At 45.3% G+C, this 22,752-nt stretch overlaps 1 protein-coding gene across 3 annotated transcripts in view; it reads right to left on the bottom strand.

Annotated features, from left to right (window-relative positions):
- Window positions 1-545: 545 nt before the first annotated feature.
- ZC3H7A (zinc finger CCCH-type containing 7A) overlaps window positions 546-22,752 on the bottom strand; it is a 38,259-nt gene continuing 16,052 nt past the window's right edge. For all 3 annotated transcript variants that reach the window (XM_059154090.1, XM_059154091.1, XM_059154092.1), the window contains 19 exons: window positions 22,344-22,502; window positions 22,012-22,092; window positions 21,843-21,881; window positions 21,146-21,179; window positions 20,380-20,663; window positions 17,057-17,261; window positions 15,890-15,954; window positions 15,179-15,365; window positions 13,598-13,759; window positions 12,534-12,730; window positions 12,156-12,256; window positions 11,528-11,709; window positions 10,806-10,882; window positions 9,931-10,064; window positions 9,381-9,486; window positions 6,604-6,712; window positions 4,780-4,913; window positions 2,249-2,412; window positions 546-1,462 (listed from right to left, as the gene is read on the bottom strand). In XM_059154090.1, coding sequence (XP_059010073.1) covers window positions 1,273-1,462; window positions 2,249-2,412; window positions 4,780-4,913; window positions 6,604-6,712; window positions 9,381-9,486; window positions 9,931-10,064; window positions 10,806-10,882; window positions 11,528-11,709; window positions 12,156-12,256; window positions 12,534-12,730; window positions 13,598-13,759; window positions 15,179-15,365; window positions 15,890-15,954; window positions 17,057-17,261; window positions 20,380-20,663; window positions 21,146-21,179; window positions 21,843-21,881; window positions 22,012-22,092; window positions 22,344-22,502 — 2,610 coding nt within the window. In that variant the 3' untranslated portion in view covers window positions 546-1,272. The remainder of the gene's footprint in view (window positions 1,463-2,248; window positions 2,413-4,779; window positions 4,914-6,603; window positions 6,713-9,380; window positions 9,487-9,930; window positions 10,065-10,805; window positions 10,883-11,527; window positions 11,710-12,155; window positions 12,257-12,533; window positions 12,731-13,597; window positions 13,760-15,178; window positions 15,366-15,889; window positions 15,955-17,056; window positions 17,262-20,379; window positions 20,664-21,145; window positions 21,180-21,842; window positions 21,882-22,011; window positions 22,093-22,343; window positions 22,503-22,752) is intronic.

Genomic DNA, 22,752 nt, shown 5'->3' with positions numbered 1-22,752 from the left:
CATCCCCAACAAGGGCGCAGCCTTGGTAACATCCTGTGGACGTAGCAGCCCCCCACCCCCACCCCCACCCTGCACCCTGCTGACAACTCTTCCCCCTAGCTCACTGCACCCCAGCCTCTGAAGCAGGTCAGGGTCCCGGGGGACATCTTAGCTCGGTCTCTGTTTCTGCCAGCCATCCTGACCATGCCATCTGTGGTCTCTGAACAACCAAAACGGCCCTACTGAAGAGTGTTGTGCCAGTCATCTGTAGAAACCCACGTCCCATGGCCCACGTCCTAGTTGGCTGTCTGTCTCCCTGCTAGTCGTACATCTGAATGAAACACAGAAGAGCCCCACGAGAGTTACCATGTCACTGAACAAGAGAAGCTGCTTATCAACCCAAATCTGGGAGACAGCGGGACAGAGTGAAAAGTCACTTTTGTGTCTCATTTGCATGCTATCACTAATTGCTTAAGTAAAGGTGTTTAAAGACAAAAAAATGATTTTTAGGGCCCAGTTTGAGTAATTCTCTGGGGGGAAAGGACCACACCAAAAAATGAAAGACATCTATATAGAAAGTGTTTATTACAGGCAATATTGGTCCATACACTCCACAATACCAACAGTACAAGTGTAATCTCTCAAAATCATCATTTAAACAGCAAAAGACCAAGAAATAAAATTTGAGTCAACTGATTATTTTTCAAAATAGTCTCAATGCACATTATCCTTACTTCCATTATTATAGTGAAACATACAAATACAGAAAAATACCCCATTTAACATGTACTAGTGTTAAATGGTTATTTGGCTTAAAATCTGAGTTAAGAAAATCCTTTTTAGCAACCTACATACAGATAAGTAGCAAACTTTATTATATTAAACAATTTTGTTCCATTTAAAATGTGAAGAATTTCATCCATCATGTCTTCTGACCCCTAGCGCAAGTGTCGACTCTCTGCCCATGATGGCTCTTACCTGAAGGACCAAGGCAAGGAGCCGTCTCAGCCATGACCTTAACCTCTTCCCCAACACACTTCATCCAAAAGTCTGTTCAGCAGATGGCAACCGGGTAGCGGTCACTTCGCCATCTGATGCCAGTGGTGCCACGAGAGCATATGGCCAGACCTGTTCAACAGCCCGTTTTCCTACCTACTGTGGGTTGCTGCTCAGGAGGTACGATAGACGCCAATACAAGCAGAAAGTCTGCGGCTCCTCTGCTATGTGCCTTGGAACACTTTCAATTTTTCTGGTCAATGCTTTGATTAGGTAACGTACATAAAAGCCAGCATATTAGTTTAAATCTTTAAACAAAAAACTATATTTTCCAAAGTCATTATCATTTGGGGCGATTAAGTGATCTTTTCTTGCTTTGTTGAGTTTCATCTTTAGGGCATCCCTTCTTTCTTCCCACTCATGCAGTTCGGCGTTCCCGTGTGCGAACTTACAGCTGTTCCCTTCCGTGCAGGTGCCGTTCACATACCTGTGGGGCAAGTCAGCTTGGTGAGCGTCCGTGAGTTATTTATACAAACCCAAAAAGTGCACGCTTCACTGGCTTGGTGATTGGCATAAAACTTTTAGTTCAAAATCTTAAGCCTAGGAAAATGAATACTACATAGGCTTGACATGTGCAGTGGGAACTAAATCAGCACTTTTACATAGATGTCATGAAAAATACTGGTTGATTGCGGGGGCTGGCAGGCGGAAGACCACAGTCCTTCCTGATGGAGGGGAAAAAAATCAGAAGTCGCGCTCTGTAAAAGATGTCTTGGGTAGTATTGGGTATCCCTTGGATCTAAATCGGGAAATTACATATAGACTGTGATCTTAACAAAATGAGGAGCAATTCAAAACGCTGGTTTTTTGCTAAAACATTTTCTAAGGCAACTTAAACAAAGGAGCGATAGTAACATTCTCCTTTGGCCTGAGCCGGTTCCGTATCCGCACTGGAACAGCCCATATTCAGAGGGCAGTTTCAGAACAGCAGGGTGCACTGTGGTTAGCCATTCACCCTTGACAGCTCAGAGACAGTTTGGGCAAATTGGAACAAACATTCCTATCTCCTCGGTGATCTTAAGACATCTCACACCTAGACGGGCAGACTAGTCAATCTTTGAAGAAACATCCAAGGAACAACTAACACTTGGAGCCCAAGTCCCGGCATCCACTCCCAGACCTCATCACCCACCTAACCTCTGCCCTCGACAGAATGACTGTGAGTCACGTGACTGTAGCCGTGCTCATGCGGGAGTTCATGAAAGCTACGTACCTATCACAAATACTAAAATACCCTGTTGGGAAGCGGTGCTGCCAGCAGTACTGGTCGTCCTCGGTATGAAAAACCTTCTCCTTGTGCTTCTCTGAAGAAATGTGGCCTTGCCACTGCTTCTCACTGTTACAGTTCTTGCCGCACATCCAGCAGTGGAAGTCCGCCTAGAACGCACCAAAGACACGCGTCCCATCAGTGGGGGTCATCTGCGTCCCCTGACGGGCCAAACCCGGTTCAGGGAGGGCAGCAGAGCTAGAAACCACTTGACCTCAGACCCAGACTCTATTCTCGGGGAGCCTGTCTGGTGGGGGGAGCCAGGTAAGAAGGTAAAGCTCAAAGTCAAAGTCAGAAACAGGACCAAGAAAAGAATCCCAGCCCCGGGAGGGGAGCCAGAGCACAGGCAGCAGAGGGCAGTGGTAATGGATTTGGCCAGGGTCCAGCCAGTCTCTGGCAGGGAGGTGACAGGGGCTGGTGCACAGACGAGCATGTCTGTAGGGAGGAGAAGGGGCCAGGTTCACATGAGGACCCTGGGAAGGATGAACACTGTGAGGACACGCAGAAGGGACAGGAAAGCCCAGAGCTCTCCAGCTGCAGAGGACAAGCAGCCGTGCCTTTCAGGACACATGAGTTGAGCTCCTGCTATAGGTCCAGGACTCACACCAGGGACCAGAGAAGTCCAGATGTTGCGAAGACACTACACTGTCCCCAGGGCACAGACCTACAAAGAAGGAACTGCTTTCTGGTCAGTGGAAGGACCACCACAGACACAAGCTACAGGCGTCTGGGCAGGGTTCCCCAAATGCCCTGGGTAAGAATCGTTTGCACATGAGTAAGAACAGATTCCTGGAGACTTGCCATGAGACTGTGACTTGCTACATCTAGGGGACAGAAGAAAATCTACCTGATTAAACAGCCCAGGTAAATCCCACAATCCAGCAGGACCCTGCTTTGGGAACACAGGAACATGTGAGAGGTGGCAAGGGAACCAGGGCTGTGCCTTGGCAGAGGAGATCAAAGGGCACATTCCTGGGACACACGTGGGGGCAAGGCCAGGCCAGAGACATGACCCAGATCCAGCGGAATCAATTACGGGGAGGTACCAAAAAACAAAAGAGAGGGCACCTGGGTGGCTCAGTGGGTTAAGCCTCTGCCTTCGGCTCAGGTCATGATCTCAGGGTTCTGAGATCGAGTCCCGTATCGGGCTCTCTGCTCGGCAGGGAGCCTGCTTCCTCCTCTCTCTCTCTCTGCCTGCCTCTCTGCCTACTTGTGATTTCTGTCAAATGAATAAAATCTTTAAAAAAAAAAAGAAACAAGGAGCAGGGTAACACATGCGCCTATGTCCTCTTTAAAAACACAAGCCAGGGCGCCTGGGTGGCTCAGTGGGTTAAGCCTCTGCCTTTGGCTCAGGTCATGATCTCAGGGTTCTGGGATCAAGTACCACGTCGGGCTCTCTGCTCAGCAGGGTACCTGCTTCCTCCTCTCTCTCTGCCTGCCTCTCTGCCTACTTTGATATCTCTCTCTCTCTCTCTCTGTCAAATAAATAAATAAATAAATAAAATATTTTTTAAAAATAACAAATAAAAATAAAAAAATAAATACACACGCCAGCCAGAACCATAGCTCAGGAAGAAATGTGTCAAAGATAGGTAAACGTTGCCTGGAAAATTCACGATAGATCTTGTCCCTCAGGGATGGGGGACAAAGGGGGTTTCAGCTCTATCTGTAAACATTTTATTTATTTCAAAAGAGCAAACACGGGACGCCTGGGTGGCTCAGTTGGTTAAGCAGCTGCCTTCGGCTCAGGTCATGATCCCAGCGTCCTGGGATCGAGTCCCACATCGGGCTCCTTGCTCCGCGGGGAGCCTGCTTCTCCCTCTGCCTCTGCCTGCCACTCTGTCTGCCTGTGCTCGCTCTCACTCTCTCTCTCTCTCTGACAAATAAATAAATAAAATCTTTAAAAAAAAAAAAAAAAAAAAAAAGAGCAAACACAATGAACTGTTAACATGGTGGGCTCAAGAGATTCATTACATTATCCTGTTTACTCTTGTAAAAATTTTTAAAAGAAAACCCAAACGGTAAAAAACCACAGGTGACTTAGTATCATCACAGGACCCTGAGGCAGAGGTCAGACCCCAGCGTGTAAGGAGGGAATGGGGCGTGGCTAGCACCCACATTTCCAGAGCACCTTCTGAGACCCAGTACTGGCCCGAGTGTCCGGGACCCATCACAACCCCCCTCAGGGACGCTCAATGACCTGCCCAGGGCCACGGGCTGGTAAGGAGAGGCCCCAGCATGTAGGTTCCAAATTCTCTGGCTTCAGAGTCAGCAAAAGGATCGAGGGAAGGATTTGCTAGCATCGGGGGACTTAAGCTAACAGCCCAGGGCCCAGGGCCACCAGAGAGAGGTGGAGAGACAGGAGGAGGGCAGGCAGGCAGCCAGGGAGCCATGCTGGGAGGAAAGGGACAGAAAGGAAAAAATGGCTCCATCAGTGGAGGAAGAAAGGGGAGGGGGGGGCGGCCCCCGGGACTCACAGTAACTTCAGCGTAATCTGTCGGCATGTGAATTTGTTTTCCATTTTCCTTGTTGGATTGACTGGCTACGTCATCACTTTTTTCATTTTTTTGACTCTTTAGCCAGAGTTCATAAAACTGCTCCATATCTTGTACTAAAGAAAAACGGATCACTTTCAGCGGCGGAGATTAAACTACACGACTGACACACACAGGATCACGCACAACCTTTCTATCAGTCGGCAGATATTTTTTGAGAGGAAAGCGAGAGGGCAGAACGGAGACGGACTACATTAGGTGAGGAGAGGGGCCGTGTCCCAGCAGGAGGTGAACTCTCATGGCCCTGAACTTATTAACTCCCCGCACTGGCAAGACCCTTTGGGGGTATTGAAAAGTCAGAAACCACTAAAAGGGTACTGCTCTAAAAAGAAAAAAAGAAAAAAAAAAAAAGCACTTCCCACTGCTTCATGCTGCCCCCAGGAAGACCCTCACATCACCCCCACAACCACACTGTCTACTTAACACAGCTCAGGGTCCTGCGGCAGATACGCTCCTGTCTACTAAAAAAGTCGAGAAACTCACTACCCCTGCGACCGAGATTCTGACCCTGACGGGAACCCATCAGTCGAGCCCCCGTCCCCGAGGACCCACAGGCTGGGGTACAATTTACAACAGCACAGCTGGGAACCGGTCCGGGGCAGTGGCTACAAGCTGCTTCCTACAGTAAGACCAGGTATGTTCAGCATGACCGTCAAGTGTGAAGAAACCAGGTCTCTGAACCCCACCCCTGCTGACAATCTGGGCAAGCTAATTCTCTGCTGTGGGGCGCTACCCCATGCATTGGGGATGTTTAACGGCATTCCTGGACTCTCCACACTGGATGCCAGGAAGATACCCTGCCCAGCTCATGAGAACAAAAATGTCTCCGAACGCTGCCCAGTGTCCCCAAGGGAGGCAGATGTGTGTTGGCAAAATTCATTGCCGTTTCACAACCACCATGCTAAAAAAAATCTGGTAGTGAGGTTAAGGTCAAAAACCAGCTTTGTTGCCTACCCAAGTGTTTCTAACAACATGTCATCAGACTAAGAAGAGAGATCACCTAGAAATCCTTCTCCATCCAGACCAGTGGGAGCAGGAACCACTGCTACAGCCCTGCTCTGCAAGGACATCTTCAGGAAGGCCCACCAGTACGCCCCTCCTCCAAGCAAGACAGCGAGGAGTTCTGTCCACACACGTCACCGACCGTGGACAGTGGACACTGGTCAGACCCGGCAGGTGACATGCTTCAGTCGGACTTGTTCTCGTAATTCAGAGACCGCAGATCTTCAACAGCTGGTAAATTCCCATCACTGTACTAGAGATTCAACAACAACGATCCCCGTCCTTGTAGGAAAACCTCTCTGGTCAAAAGTGAAAGGTTGTCTCAGGCTCCTCTCCAAGACTCCCATGGTAAACTTGCTATTTGAGCAAGACGGACATTCTCTCCTCGGGCCTCTACATCTGCGACTGTCCTACCAGTAAGACCTCCTTGAGGAACTTCAAGTCCGACCTGATTTTTCGGGGGAGCCTACTCACAACAGGAGAAGGACTTAACTTCCCGGGCCACCTTTCGGCAATGTGTCTGTGTCATACACATACACCTATGGATTTGTATCCAGCTCTGACCTACACAAACACGGATCAGGTGTCGGGCTCTCCCCTACTGATAGAATGGCACAACTGTTTCCAAGGCAAACTGCTTTCTGGGTTCGAGGGGAGCCGGCACATTTACATACTGAGAGAAAGGCAAGTTTGCAGCAAGCTTGACTGCACAGACTTCAAGCCACAGTTAAGATGGCAACTTACTCCCATTCTCCTTCATGTAAGTCCACACTTCCCGCTCCTCAGGACTATGAGCAAAGGAACAGTTCCCGACATACTGACATTTTTTCCCAGAAGCAATATGATTGCACAGCTGTATAAAAAGAAATACATGAATAGGCTTTAAGACAAGGGTACAGTTAGTAAAACTGCCTACTTTTTACACTTAAGCGAAATGAGCGTCATTATCTGTGCTAACACTGAGTGACACAATTATTACACAGGATGACTCTGAATGAATTCAAACTGGCTCTAAGCCCCACAGACATGAGATGATATTAAGCTTTCTCTCTCAAAAGCCTTCAAAGTAAAATCTCCAAAAGGAAAAAAAAAAAGGATGGAACTAGGATGTGGAATATTTTCCGACAAGAAGATGTCTACAAACGCCCTTATTCGGAGTATCTGCTTTTAGGCAGCAGGGCACTGGATCTCCACAGAGCAGCTCTCTGGCCCCCTCTCAGTCTGACAGCTCCTGCTCTCCCTGCCTAATGCCCACGAGACCTCCCTGTCAGCTCCTGGGAGGTCGTGAGGAAACTGCAGACTGCTCTAAGGGTCCTAAACGGTGTCAGGAAAAATCTCAGAATTCAGCTTCCTCACATAACTCATACCAGCCGCGAACCGCAGCCGTCGTGCATTCGATATGCATGGCCTGGAGACAAGGATAACACGAGCCAGGCCATCTCGTTACACAGCGCTCAAATAACATCTCTTCTGCTTATTTGCCTTGTGTTTTTACTAAGCAAATGCGGTGACACAGGGAGGAAAATAGGGTGGTCACCATCAGCCGAATGGAGACAGTCCTGAGATCCACAACGAGCAGGAATGAAGGAAACCTCCGTTACCAAGCTCATTCTCAAATAGCAATATGCTTGTCTTTATAGAGCATTCTAGTACTACTAACTGTTAGCTCACTTTGTGTTTCAACAGAGGCTGGCCCTATGTATCAGTTTATGTAATGTCAGAGGCTTAGCGTCAGTTTCTGCTGTAAATCTAAAAGCGGTCGGGCCACCCTGAATACTGCAGGTCTCCTCCCTTGGCCCAATGTCAATGCCACCCTCCCCACCACTTCCAATCCTCTGCAAAAAGTGAAACCCCATTAAGTTCTTAGGCAGGTATTACTAGGGAAACATTTACCACAGTCTCTCCAAGTTCAATGATAAGGAGCAGGGAGAAGAGAAGATAAAGGAAAAGGCCGGCTACTGTGCTGGGCTTTTACATAACACCAGCGCACGTCATCTTCCCTAGGACACAATTATTCCCATTTACAGGTGAGCAAACTGAGGCTGAGTAACGTGACCAGGGCCCTTCTGGCAGATTCTGAAGCCCGGTCCCCTTCCATCCACCTCACCTTACTGTCTACACACACACACACACACACACAGTATTATTTCTTCTTTTAGAAAAAGGATCCCTTAGCAATACCTAGTATGGTAGAAAAAAAGAGGATATAAGCTAGTGGCACAGTGCAAGGCAATGCAACACGCCTGAGATTAAAGAATAATCAGTCGTCCCGGGAGCTAACTAGAATCGCCCTCAGCTGCCTTTATTTTAATAAAGAATGAGAATGGGACGCCTGGGTGGCTCAGTGGTTAAGCCTCTGCCTTGGGCTCAGATCATGGTCTCAGGGTCCTGGGATCGAGCCCCGAATCAGGCTCTCTGCCTGCTTGTGATCTCTGTGAAATAAATAAATAAAATCTTTAAAAAAAGAATGAGGAGTATACCCATCCTCTCCTCTTTTCAAGCCTAAGATATCCGTGGCTCCAACAAACCTTCTTCCCTGTCTACAAGGCCCACCAATTAAACCGCTCTGATCCCCAGTGTAAAACCACCGTGGATGAAACATGCACACTGCCTCCTTCAGAGCCTGACCTTGTAACCTGGGTACGTTCACAAAATGCAAGGTACCCTGGGTGACGGGGTATTAACCTGCCTCTTCCTCAGCTCTCTCGGGCAAGTCAGAGGGGGCATCGTTTCCAAGGGGACTCTGCAAGCCACCTGCACGGCTTCTCTAGGCAAACGGTTCTCTCCTCCTGTCTGCCATCGGGGCAAAAAAATTTACTGCCTGTCCATGCTCCAAGTGTCTCTGTTAGCTCACACAATGACTTCCCTCCAGACCCTCTCTCGTGGAGAGTCAAGTCCAGGGCTGGTTCAGAGGGTCTGCTCAGACCTTCAAGACCACAGAAGGCAGCAGAGGGTATGGAGCAGAAACATGCCCCTCGTGAACGAAAAAGTACCCTAACTTTCAGCAGGTCTGGTACTTCCTTTCCAAATGTTTCTGAAGAACGATGTGCCTCGAACAGTGACCATTTTTCCTTTGGGTGACTTTTAGAAAATCCTAACAAGTGGAGTCTCTTTCAGCTAGTATCCACTGCTTGAGTCAAAGAAACTTCTCGATAGCATTTGTAGTAACAGAAGGCCTCGAGTTGGATGACAAAGTCTAGGAATGAAGTTTAAATGAAATCCCTCCCACTCCCTCCCAAAGTAATTCATCTGAAAAATAAGGTCGGTCATGCCCGTGACTACTTCTGGAGTTCACTGACTAGTTCCTTTGTCCCGAGCAACTCATACAATCCCAGTCAATCTGAAAATTGTCACAGAACCACACACACAAAAGGGGAAGGAAAACAAGAGGACCATTTAAAAATTCTGGTATTACGACGAGCATTGAAAGGGCTCCAAGTTTCAATCTGAATCACTACTACTTTCTAATGATTTGAAATGCCTAATAAAAAAAAAAAGTGGCTTAAAAATTACGTATGTACATCAAACTGTAAAGGCATTTGTTTCTTTGTGGGGAGAGGACGGATGTTCATCCACTTCTTACGTTCGATGGACATCACTCTCATCGCACGCCGATCTCTGGTCCACCTAAGAAACATGGAGTTCAGAAAAAACAAAGACACACTGGCACAAGGCATAATATAAAGGAACAGGTACAATGTTCGTACCTGAAGGACCAGAGATTTTTTTGTTTTTTTTTCTCAACCCTTCTAAAAGAAATGCCTTCCGATTCTGTCATTTCATTTCCTGTCCGTATTTGTTACCAGACATTCCCTAGGAATCCTGAACAAAGAACTGATCCAATTCAGAAAAGACACTACCAAATTTTGTTGAATTCTTCTCTACGAAATGGTAAAAATCCCTTTCGCTTTGCAATTACTCCTACGTGATCCACTTTTGCTCTGTTCTCTTCAAAGTCAATTGTTTTTTCGTCTACGTTTGGTTTTATACCCACATAACAGAGAATTATGAAACTGGCATTGTTTACACACACTCTCACACACACACAGACACACTCACACCACTACTTACGAGTGCCTTGCTTTTGCACTACAATATTTTCTGTTTTTGTCTGGTTCAATGACTTGGCCATTTCTCAGACACTGAGCACATACAAATTTTATCTTCATGTTAAGAGATCCTGGCATTATCTGATTGCCAAGCACCTGAAACAATTAAAACCCAAATTTTACTTTTAAGAGAATGCCAGTTTTCGGAGAACAAAAATACCGAATTGCCCTGCATCTCTTTTCTCGTGACAACACACGATTTCTGGTACTCTCTGGTATGATGAGTTGGCCGTTAATGTACACAACCAGAGACACTGAGTACATACCTAAATCTCCAATTCTCCCCCCAACGCAAGAGAATGGTAAGAGATTACAGATGCCAAAACTCACTGTAGGAAAGTCAGCTCTGGAGGGTGATAATTCGGATTTTATTGTGGGGGAGGGAGGGGGACCTGGGGAGGCAGTGGATACAGCAGTGTTGCCGGATGGGAAAACAGCCACAGACACGGTCCATGTCCCTCACTCCCAGGTTCCCCAAAGCCCAAGGACAAACTGTTTTGCCAATTAAACTGAATAAGAGAATTGACTCCTATAGGCTTGGCAGGTATTACAGGATACTTGCTTTTTTTAATGATGATCAACTAAAATTTGGGATTTTTTTCACATTAAGAATAAGTCAGTGAGGGCACGTGGGTGGCTCAGTGGGTTAAAGCCTCTGCCTTCGGCTCAGGTCATGATCTCAGGGTCCTGGGATTGAGCCCCGCATCGGGCTCTCTGCTTGTTGGAGAGCCTGCTTCCCCCCTTCTCTTTGCCTGCCTCTCTGACTGCTTGTGATCTCTCTCTGTCAAATAAATAAATAAAACCTTTAAAAAAAAAAAAAAGAAAGAAAGAAAATACCTGAGCTCCAGGTACATTCGCTTCCAAATTCTGCCAATACCGTTTAGATTCTTGGGCGATAGCATCGTGTGAGATACCTGGAAATGTACAAGCCTTCCTTTAGGTTCCCCCTCTGCGCATGGACAGTCCACCAATCCGACCACAGACTCGATTCCCTCCTTGTCCCCCACTAGCACAAGCCCCCACCAGCGACGAATGCCTGTCACGTCGCTGTTTTCCACCACGGATTATTTACAAACGCAGCTCCTGATGCCCTCGGAGGAATCGCTGTTCCTCACAAAAGCAGGCTACGTGAGTGAACTGGTCCCAGCAAGTCACCACCTGGGGCTGCACTCAAAATAAGCCACTCCAGAAATGAACGGTGACAGTTTACAGCTAAGGATAAAATCAGCAGTGATGTCACCACATCACGATGACAGAAGAAAGTCTGCGACGGGGCTCTGCCAAAGCCTGTGTGCTTTTGAAGAGACCTTTGGGTTCCATTTAAGTTTTCTGGGGTTTTTTTCTAATTCCAGATTTGTTTACAGGGTTCCGTTATTTCCTGGCACACCATCCAGTGTGTGCTTCATTCCATCCCCCTGAGCTCACCAAAAGCGCGCGCCTTCATCCCCGTCCCCTTTCCATCCATCCCCCCGCCCGCCCCCTGGGGACCAGGGTGGTCTCTGGAGGGAGGAGTCTGTTTCTTGGTTTGCAAGGCGACGTCTCTCCACGCACAAACCTACCTGTTTCGTTCTGTAATATCCAAACTTTCAGCTCTACAAGACTATGTGCATAAAAGCACTCATCTTCCCTTAAACAGCCGTATCGAACCTCATGTCGACATAAATCAAGCTGACACTGGCCGTGAAAAGAGCGTATTTTGGAGTATTTTACCGTTGTCTCTCGTAAAATGTGGACAAGGCACCTGAGATACAAACGGAGTGATATTTTATTGTTCTGCCACGGTTTCTCCAAAAGAAAACAAACAAAAAATATATATATGTACATCAGGTCAAGTTCTAGACAGAAAATACATCTGAAATCTTTCTCGAAAAAAATAAATCACTTTACACAACTCTTGGATTAATGGAGGGGGGAGGATAACTAGACATGAAGCCATAAGATATTAAATCCTTGTCATAAGGGGCTACAAATCAATAATGCTTTTCTGTATTAACTATCAATTTAATAATCCCTTTAAAAATTCCCAGCAAATATACTAAGAGACATCTTTAAACAGTCATCATCTTTCAAAACAGCAACAACAAAAACACAGGCCTAAAATGCCTATGGAGATACTACTCTGGCTGTATTTGGATCTAAAAACAGAATCTATTGCGTCACTATAAAAATTAGAAACTACCAACATACTTATTGTCTTCAAACTCATGCTTTGTAACCGGGTGAGAACAAGAAGTAGAATTATCTTTATTTCTTTTACTTATCATTCTAGGCTTATGATCAAAACATTTCTGGAACAGACAGAGAAGAAGAGTTACCACAACAGCGTAATGCAAAACAGAACTTTTGTACCATACTTTTGCACATAGTTAAACATTACACACTTCTACTGATAGATATTAAAAATGAGGGGGTTTTGTATCCTTTTGGATCCTAGTCGTAACGGCCAGAGGCTGAGTGAATGGTCCCCATATGGCCAGACCAGCGCTCGGCATTTTCTACTTCTGGGCTCGCGAGTCAGAAACTCTCACCGATTCTACAGTAGAAAATAAGGTTTGGAGACAGTACCTCACAAAGGAATATAAATTCCCCAAGATGCTCTTGGAGAAGTTTGAATACGGTGAGGTTGATCGTCCCATTGCCACCAAAGAAAGCCTCCCTGCTGAACGCCCCTTTCCGCTCCAGCGTCCAGATGTCGATCTCTTCTTGGCAGTAGGCGAACGTGCAGTGGCCAGAGTACCTACATTCCTCCTCAGCGGCCACGTCTAGAAAGACAGACAACTGAATGACGGAGAAAACGTGGCCACTGGTTTTTCAAAACCAGTGACTACCAGACACGTTTAGGGCACCCTGTGAGTTTCTTGGAACAACTCGCGGACAGCCTTTAAGCAAGGACACGCATCTCACTGTTGGGGGGGGGGCAGGTTTTAACCCTGAAACAACAGCCCATGAGCCTGAATTACTGTTTAATCTCTGATGGGGGAAAAGGCTCTGATGCCCGCATGTGTTCCGCCAAAGTTTAAAAAATCACTTCAGGACATTCGAAGCCCATTCAGAGGAAGTGATCTGACAAAAATGAATCCACGAACTTCTCTCAAAAGCATCCTAGAAGAGTAAACTTCTCAAAGCCTTAGTTCAGCGTTCTGATTCTGTTTACATTAAGTCAGGGAACGTCAAGTGCAAGATGGCTTTCTGTGGGGAATATGGTCAGAGCCTGTGTCCATCAACATTGAGAAAATGTGGCGCCTGATGGCTTAGCAGGTTAAGCAGCTGACTACTGATTTTGGCTTGGGTCATGATCTCAGGGTCACAGGATCGAGTCCTGTACTGGGTTTTATACTCAGCGAGAGTCTACATAAGATTCCCTCTCTGTCTCTCTCTCTCTCCCCCAACCCGCCCCACCCCCCACTCACACCTGCTTACTCTCTCTCTACAATAAAATATTAAAAAAAGAAGTTAAAAACCAACATAAAAAGAAGAGAAAAGAATACAAATGTCTCAACCCAAGGCACTTGCTGTTAACTCAACCTACACACTTCTGGTAACAGGAATATGGGAACCATTAGAATAAATGTAGCAAATAATTGATCACTTATGTCATGCATGCCAATTAAGTAATTATAGTACGTTACCTTTACATATATAATATGGGCCTTCATAATTTGTTTTTGTTGGTCTTGGACGTATTTTTTTCCATGATTTATCTTCAACATTCTTTATTCTACCAATTAAAATATCTTTCTTACATTTATGATCCACATTAGCATGGTAAGTGAAATCCATTAACTTCGGGCCTGGAAAAGACGTGAAGAAGGATTGCTCAAAGGCACAAAAAGTAACGTTTCATTTCACAGGCACATTTACAAGCAGATGTGAACAGATGGATACTGATTCTTACATTCCCACAAAATCCCATTTTTATAATTCCCAAATGTAAATAAGCTACTGAAGTAATTTGTGCCTCTTAACTGCTGTCAGAGAATACAAAGTTTTATTTGACACCAGTGGCCCCAAAAGAGACCGTTATTTAACTATGAGGGCAGAAATTCTGATGGCTTCTTATGCTAAAGTTAAATACACAACTAAGAAAGGAAATGAATTTGAGTCCAGTTTAGGATAAACTGTGTTTCTAGCACCTGACTTAATGGGTAAAGATATGAAACAAATCAACGAAAAGACTTTAATTTTATAAACATTACATCAAATACTGGTGTTAGAATGCTTTTACTCTAGTTCTTGCTTTATTTGAAAAGGATCCCATTCTTGGGGTGCCTGGGTGGCTCAGTTAGGTTAACCGTCTGCCTTCAGCTCAGGTTGTGATCTCAGGGCCCGGGATGGAGCCCCCCATCACTGTGCTCCCTGCTCAGCAGGAAACCTGTTTCTCCCTCTACCTCTCCCCACCCCCATTCTTGCTGTCTCTCAAATCAATCTTTAAAAAAAGAAAAAAGAAAATGACCACACTCTTAAACATGTACGAGGAACATAAAGAATCTCAAAAAATTTCGAGATTTTCAAAATCAGGTAGATATTGCATTCCATATAATTCTATAAATGAAATCATATCAAATAAGAGCAGACTTATCCTATTCGACTCCAATGGGCACAAATCAGTAATTGCTGCTTGCTAAGAAAAAACTCAAAGAGGGACAGCGGCGCCTGGGTGGCTCAGTCTTTAAGTGTCTGCCTTCGGCTCAGGTCATGACCGTGGGGTCCTGGGATGGAGCCCCACATCTGGCTCCCTGCTCCGCGAGAAGCCTACTTCTCCCTCTCCCACTCCCCCTGCTTGTGTTCCCTCTCTCCCTGTCTCTCTCTGTCAAATAAATAAATAAAATCTTTAAAAAACAAACACAAGGGCGCCTGGGTGGCTCAGTGGGTTAAGCCGCTGCCTTCGGCTCAGGTCATGATCTCGGGGTCCTGGGATCGAGTCCCGCATCAGGCTCTCTGCTCAGCGGGGAGCCTGCTTCCCCCTCTCTCTCTCTGCCTGCTTCTCTATCTACTTGTGATTTCTCTCTGTCAAATAAATAAATAAATAAAATCTTTAAAAAAAAATAAATAAAAATAAAAAAAAAATAAAAAACAAACACAAAAACCTCAAGTAGAGATGAAAAAAATCACAGTAGCTGGTGTTTTCCATGCGTATTTACTAATTCCTAAGAACTCTCAGACTACGTACTAACTTATTAATACCATCAGCGCCTTTGTTTGGTCCTGACCTGATTTAACAAAACAGATCTGACATGCTTGTCTCAGTTCATGGGTTCCTTCAAGGGGATGTCGGGGGGTCACTGATGAAGGTGGTTTAGTAACTGCACTTCCAAAAAAGTTTCCAAAGTCATTTCTGGGGTGACTTGAAATTCCCAGGAAACTCTCAGAAGCAAACAGGTTGCCTGGTCCATTCATCTGCAAGAAGAACAAAAAAAAAAAAAAACAAAAAACAGGGGGAAAAAAAACAGCCAACAAATATTGCACTATCACTAAAGAAGGAAACAAATTTGTAGAAAAAAAAAATTCTTCCTCCGCTGAAATCAGTGCTAGTCTGTCCTTGCTGCGCTTCTATATAAGAAAACGGTTTCTTCGGTTTCCTCTCCTTGGGTCTCTAGGCCCCTCCCCCACTGCCTTTGATCCTCCTTGCGAGTTGTTGAAAGTAACAGGTAACCGTTCTGCTTGACAGCACGACAGCGTGCGATCTTTATCCACCCTGATCTCAGCTCCCCTGTTTTTGATTCTGCTGTGCTACAGCCTCTTTCAGGGTCTGCGACAGACCCAGCTTAAACACAGAGCATTTACGACTGGATGTCCCAGGAGAGTCTTATTTTAGCATTATTTCCCCCAGCACGTCCATTCAAGTAAGTCAGTACCTAAGCAAAAGGCCTATGTTCAAGTTTAAGCAACGACGTATTTACAAAAGAGGAAGTGACACTTACAAGTAAAAGGGAGGAATTACTGCCGCTAAGCGCTGTTCCCTCTCTAGAAGTTGAGGTGGACAGATCTAAAATAATAAAAACACTTCAACAGACCTTCTCATTCTAATCATGTGATAAGAACAACAGGGCTCAGGGGCTGACTACCACTTCCCCGACTTCCCCACGTTACTTCCCCATCCCCGTTCCAAACTTTTCTGCTCGCTCTCGACTCCCAGACTGGGCAGGGGACCTCCCTCTGGAAACCAAGGGCACACACAACCGGTAGACAAACTTAAATAAAGAGCTGTTTTCGGAGCCATAAGCTAAAGCAGGGCCTACAGAGCAGGACCAGTTAAAAAGACTATGAAAATCAATCATACTCCAAAAGGGAAAAGAGCCTCTCCTTTTCAAAGTACAAAGCCAGAACTCTTCACATTAAGGAAATTAGTAAGGACGCGATGACTTTCTTTGTCTCAGTCTACCACTCAATTATTCGCTCTCTGCCCTTCTGTTTCACACAAATTTAAGTTTTTCAGGTATCAATCTCTTGAAATTAATCATTGTGATTTTTCTCTAACCACGTAACAGCGCCTTGGAAAAAATATGAAAGATTGTTATCATTACTGTTTAAAGTATATATCAAACCCGGAATTACAGAAACGGGAGTCAGACTAAACACTCAGCAACCCCTTGTAAAAACTAAGATACCGGGCAGTCCGTTGACCTCTAAGAATGGAGTCTGAAACAGGAAACTCGAATTCTAGAAGTCTAATTCTGAAAAGTCTTCACTGGAAATTACTCTTAACTATGTGCCTCGTTCAGAATTTAAAAGGGATAGCCTGTCTTTAAGGCCCTCTCAGATGGAGTACTCCTTCCTTGTCGGAAACAGTAAAAGTCATTCTGTGCCCTGCCCCCCCCAAACAATAGACACCCCGCTTAACACGCTGTCTTGTTTAAGAAAGCAAACAAAAACGAGTGCCACGTACAACCCTATGTATTCCTATGCTTCTCCAGCTCCTGAATGGCACACGATTCAGGCCAGGCCAGTTAAAACTGAAAACTGAGTTTTCAGCCACCCTGAAAATAATCCAAGTACCAACTACCTAGAGTTAAATCACTGCCAAAAACAGGTTGTCTTTTTTTAAAAAAATTAACTGCGATTATTTACATGAATGGCTCGATTCTTACCTCGCTTGGCATCGCTCATTGAAAATGAATTTAAAGAAGAGCAGAAATCTTCCAAGGATGAAGTCAAAGGTGGGTACAGCTCTGAGAAGGAGGGCGGAGGAGCATACCTCGCACCGATGGGCAAGGTGCCCAAGAGAGATGCCGAGAAGGGTATGCTGGGGGGGACACTGGCTGCTTGGAGGGCTCCTCTGACTAATGCTGATGGCTAGAGAAGAAAAAAAGAGTCTGTTAAAATCCAGGAAACTCGGGACGCCTGGGTGGCTCAGTTGGTTGGACGACTGCCTTCGGCTCAGGTCATGATCCTGGAGTCCCGGGATCGAGTCCCGCATCGGACTCCCAGCTCCATGGGGAGTCTGCTTCTCTCTCTGACCTTCTCCTCGTTCATGCTCTCTCTCACTGTCTCTCTCTCAAGTAAATAAATAAAATCTTTAAAAAAAAAAAAAAAAAAAAAAAAAAAAAAAAAAAAAAATCCAGGAAACTCAGTTACAAGTAGGCTGAACTGCTCTGAACATCAGCACACAGACACAGTCTTACACTGGGCAATTATGTAACAAAGTTGAAATCAAAATCAAGATTCCGTAGAAGAATCTAGGATATAGAGCTTAGTTCTTTGAAAGACCACTTTTCTTTATATATATAGATATATATAAAGAAAAGAACATATATATTATATATATTAATTATATATATTATATATTAATATATATTATATATTTATTTTATATAAATATAAATATAAAAATCATATAAATATAAAATACTTATGAAATTATATAAATACATAAATATATATGTTTATATTAATATAATATAAAATATTTATATAATATATATTTTTATGTATTTTTAGATTTTATTTATTTATTTGGCAGAAAGAATCACAAGTAGGCGGGGGGGGGGGAGCAGGCTCCCTGCTGAGCAGAGAGCCCAATGTGGGGCTCCATCCCAGGACCCTGAGATCATGACCTGAACTGAAGACAGAGGCTTAAACCACTGAACCACCCCCAAGACACTCCCAAGACCACTTTTCAAAAAGGATCAAGATGTGATGACGGTACTGTTTCAAGCCAGATGTTTCATTCCCATTTCCTTTCCCTCTGATTTCTTTCCTTCACCCTACCATGGGACTCCTAAGAAGGGGCCTTATTCCAGAGGAGTAGTGTGGGGGGCTGGGGAGGAAGGAAGGCTCTCAAGCAAAGGTTGCTGCAGAAGCCAGAAACCCTGGACGGTCCCTCCTGGGGATGTGAAGGTACCATCTCACCAGGACAAATGGAAGGCTGACTCTCTCCTCCCTGCTCACTGTGACAGTTTACGGAGAGGAAAGTTACATACTATCTATGTTAACCATTAGAGTTTCCTAGATACATCCTACCCTGATGGCCACGGTAGAGACCAGGAAACCGGAGGTGAAGCAAGTTGCTGAAGACCAGAATGGGAAGGGGCGCCTGGGTGGCTCAGTGGGTTAAGCCGCTGCCTTCGGCTCGGGTCATGATCTCAGGGTCCTGGGATCGAGTCCCACATCGGGCTCTCTGCTCAGCGGGGAGCCTGCTTCCTCCTCTCTCTCTGCCTGCCTCTCTGCCTACTTGTGATCTCTGTTTGTCAAATAAATAAATAAACTCTTCAAAAAAAAAAAAAAAAAGAAAAAAGACCAGAGTGGGAAGACGCAAAGCCCAGGGTGCCTGCCCTCTACCCTGTTCTTCCTCTACTTCAGCCGCACTGAAACTGGCCCTGAATTTCTCCGCCTCTTCCCCCTCCTCTGACTGTTGCTGCCACTGCCGCTATTTCAATATACTTTATGGCAGAGGTCAGTAAACTTTTTCTGCCAAGGGCTCAACGTTAAGTATCTGAGGCTGTGCCCACCACGGTGTCTGTTTCAACTATTCCACTATGCGGCTGCAATGCAAAGGCAGCCACAGATAACTACTTCAGTGGATGGCCGTGGCTGGGTTCCAATAAAACTTTATTGATGACCCTGAAATACGAACAATAAAACTTTATTGATGACCCTGAAATACGAAGTTCATATCATTTTCCTGTGTCACAAGATACTGTTCTCCCTTTTTTTTTCCTTCCAAACATTTAAAATTGTAAGCACCCCCCCAACCCCCCATTCTTAGGTCGGAGGCCAGACAAGCAGCAGCCTGGGGCCAGATCTGGCCTTGGTTTTACAATTGCCCTGAGGCATTATCCCTCAAGCCCTTAATCCAAAAGACATATTTTTCTTTAAATATCAAAATGCCTGTTCTTTTTCAGGATTTCACTTATTTTTAAAAGGATTTATTTATGTATGTATGTATTTATTTATTTAAGAGAGAGAGAGGAGCACCTGGGTGGCTCAGGGGGTTTAAGCCTCTACCTTCGGCTCAGGTCATGATCCCGGGGTCCTGGGATCGAGCCCCGCATTGGGCTCTCTGCTCAGTGGGAAGCCTGCTCCCCCCCCCACCGCCTGCCTCTTTGCCTACTTGCGATCTCTGTCAAATAAATAAATAGATCTTTTAAAAAAGAAAAAGAGAGAGAGAGAGAGAATGCATGTGCACAAGCAAGCAGGGCTCCATCCAAGGACCCTGGGATCATGACCCAAGCTGAAGACAGATACTTAACCAACTAAGCCAGCCAGTCACCCCTCTTTTTCAGAATTTCAAATGCACCCTTTCCATGCTATGTGATTCCAATAGGTGTTGAGGAAAACTGGGTCATCACTAGATCAGCGTTCCTATTTTATTGAAAAAATAACCACATGAGCCTGGTACCACCAGAGAAGGACAAAAGTCATTTTTAAGGTAAGAGACCCAAAGTTTAGCCTACAGATAATACTGAAAATACAGTTATACAGCAATTTTTTAAAAAAATTAAGCCTGGGGCGGCTGGGTGGTTCAGTTGGTTAAGCATCCAATTCCTGATTTCGGCTCAGTTCATGATGATCTCAGGGTCGCAGGATCAAGCCCTGCAGAGGAGCTGAACATGGAGCTGCCTAAGACTGTCGCTCCTGCTCCCTCTGCCTTTCCCCCGCCCAACCCGCTCACCCTCTCTCTAAAAAATAATAGTAACGTGGGGTGCCTCAGTGGGTTAAGCCTCTGCCTTCGGCTCAGGTCATGATCTCAGGGTCCTGGCATCAAGCCCCTCATCGGGCTCTCTCCTCGGCAGGGAGCCTGCTTCCTGCCACCTCCCCCCCTCCTGCCTGCCTGTCTGCCTACTTGTGATCTCTCTCTCTCTGTCAAATAAATAAAATAAAAAATATTAAAAAAAAAAAGAAAAAAATAGTAGTAACAGATAAATAAAAATGAGGCCTGACTTCAAAAGAGAAGAGTAACATTGACATTTACCATAACAGTTTCATTGGCTTCAGGGGCTGAATCGAGAAGGTCATCTATTTCATCTCCAAGGACCATATCTCCATCATCCAAAAATGCTTCCGGCATCGTGAAAGGGGTCTTCCCTCCGTTCACCAACACGGTCGATGGCAGGGAGCTCTCTTCCACTTGCAGCGGCAAAACGGAAGTTAAGGGCATCATGGGGACGGAGGCCAGCTCACTTCCCACTTGGTGAGAGAAGCCAGATGCAGGCACAGAGACAACGGGAACGGCTTCCTGCCTCGGAGTCAACAAATCTGTAACACGGACAGAAACGCCTGCACTCGCCCTCAGTGGACCCGCAGAAGACAAGCGTCAAGAGGCAGTAAGAGAAAAAGTGCAGAGCTAGGGGACACTAGGAAAGCGATTATAAAAATAAATGGAGAGACAGAGGTAAAGAAATTCAAATCAAAGGGTAAAAAGAATTCTAAAAGTGATTTGCTTTACCCAGGAATAAACATATCCCATTGTAAAAACGTATGCATGTTCCTCACGGTGCCCGGGCCCCTTCTGGCCAGAGCTGTGAGATGCTGGCAGGGGCCACAAGAGGTACTCAGGGGCCGCCTACCGACTTCCAGTAAAATCCATCCCTTACCCGCACAGCCAGCAGCCAAAGGTCGTTTTCAAAATGATTCTTGCTTTAATACTAACCACACGGGAATCTTATCTGACAACACTACGAGGTACGCAGTGTCTAAAGCTGTCATTTTCTAGATAAAGAGGACAGGTGAAAACGTACCTGGCTCGATATCTTCCACAGAACAGTTCAAAGCCTGGAAATTAAACCAGAGAGCAGATCATAGTATCGGCAGGGTTCTAGGCTACAAGCCGTCTTGTCCACGTCCCTCTAAGAAAGCAGCGCAAGTTCCCACAGAAAGCGGACTTCCTTCCAGTTGAGATCCAAGAAACAAATGGGACGTTCAGGGCCACGAGGCTAAGCAGGGCTGGTCTAGGGGCACCACTGCCTGCTGCTTGTGGACACTATTTCTCAACAGATCCTTAGGACCATGCCCGTTCCAGAGGGACTAGTCCCTCCACCACTCACTCCCCAACTCACAATGGCATCCTAACTGCTCCAAGAAGACTTACCTTTAAAAAAACAACTTGTTCATTGTATTAAACTCAGTGACTCCCCAAATTAGTTAAGTGGCCCTGAGCCACTTTTTCTAAGAAAACCTAATATCTATGAACATCCTGGAAAACGCTCCACTGGCCTTCAGGAAACGCTGGTTAAAAGATATTACTTGAACTGCTTGTTTCTTTTTATAGGACAGGAAGCTCTGGCCAATTATGTGTCTGAGGAACAAAAAGCCTTCAAAAATAGACGCAAACCAAAAATATTAAAAGCAGAACTGCCAATGCTTCTATCTGTTCTTTTTTTTTTTTTTTTTTTTTTTAACAAAAAGCTAAGAGTCTTACAAAAGGAATCACTTTACCTTGGCAGCCCCATCCCCAGGAACTGATTTTAATGAAAGCTGAAAGAAAATAAAGACATGAATTTAAAAAAAAAAAAGAAAGAAAGAAAAGAAAATCAAGTTAAAAACAGAACTGGCTCTAAGTTACAAAACAAAATGAAAATCCCTCCTGGAGAGAACTCTGGCTTACCTCAGCCCTGACGTACGCTTTTCTTATCTTAAATCCCAATTTCTGAGCTAGTTCTTGAGTTAGTTTTATTACATGTTCATCCTGGGGGGGGTGTGAGAACAACGAAAATAAGATTAATGGAGGCTTCTATATACGGACTGTGATGACGAACAGGCAGAAAAGCAATGAACCTATTTTGTCCAGACGCTTGCTTTCCGAGTGCTTTCTCAGTGCTCCAACTGAGCATGCGGACAGCTGGCTGGAAATGTTAACTCTTTCAATGCCACTTGTCCACCCGGAAGCAAGAAGACGGTTACGACGTAAAACAACGAACCGAAGCACGAGATCCGTACCTGAGGCACCGCCAAGGAGCACTTCGCTACAGAGTCGTAAGCCTCTCTGTACCTTCCCAAGTCGCTGAGAGCCTTTGATTTCCGATAGAGAGCTTTGCAATTACTGGCATTTAAACTGAGGACAGCGTCACACTCCTCTAAAACTTTATCGTGGAAACCCTGGGGTGTGAGACCAGAGAAAAGTTAACCATAGCTCATTTCTTACACTGGTGGCTTCCTGCAAATGCAAACCCATAGAGACCCAGACTGCTACCCCCAACCCTTTTAAACTCTTGAGTCTGTAGTATCATTTTTCTTTCTGAAAATTATCTTCATTGCGAAATTTCAAATATGCAAAAGTACAGATAAGATCACTCTCCATGTACCCAACCTCCGGATCAGATAAACATTAAAATCTGACCAGAAAGGC

Source organism: Mustela lutreola, chromosome 17, assembly GCF_030435805.1.
Source record: "Mustela lutreola isolate mMusLut2 chromosome 17, mMusLut2.pri, whole genome shotgun sequence".
NCBI lineage: Eukaryota > Metazoa > Chordata > Mammalia > Carnivora > Mustelidae > Mustela > Mustela lutreola.
The sequence above is the reverse complement of the archived record's forward strand: the minus strand, read 5'-3'. Positions and strand labels throughout refer to the sequence as shown.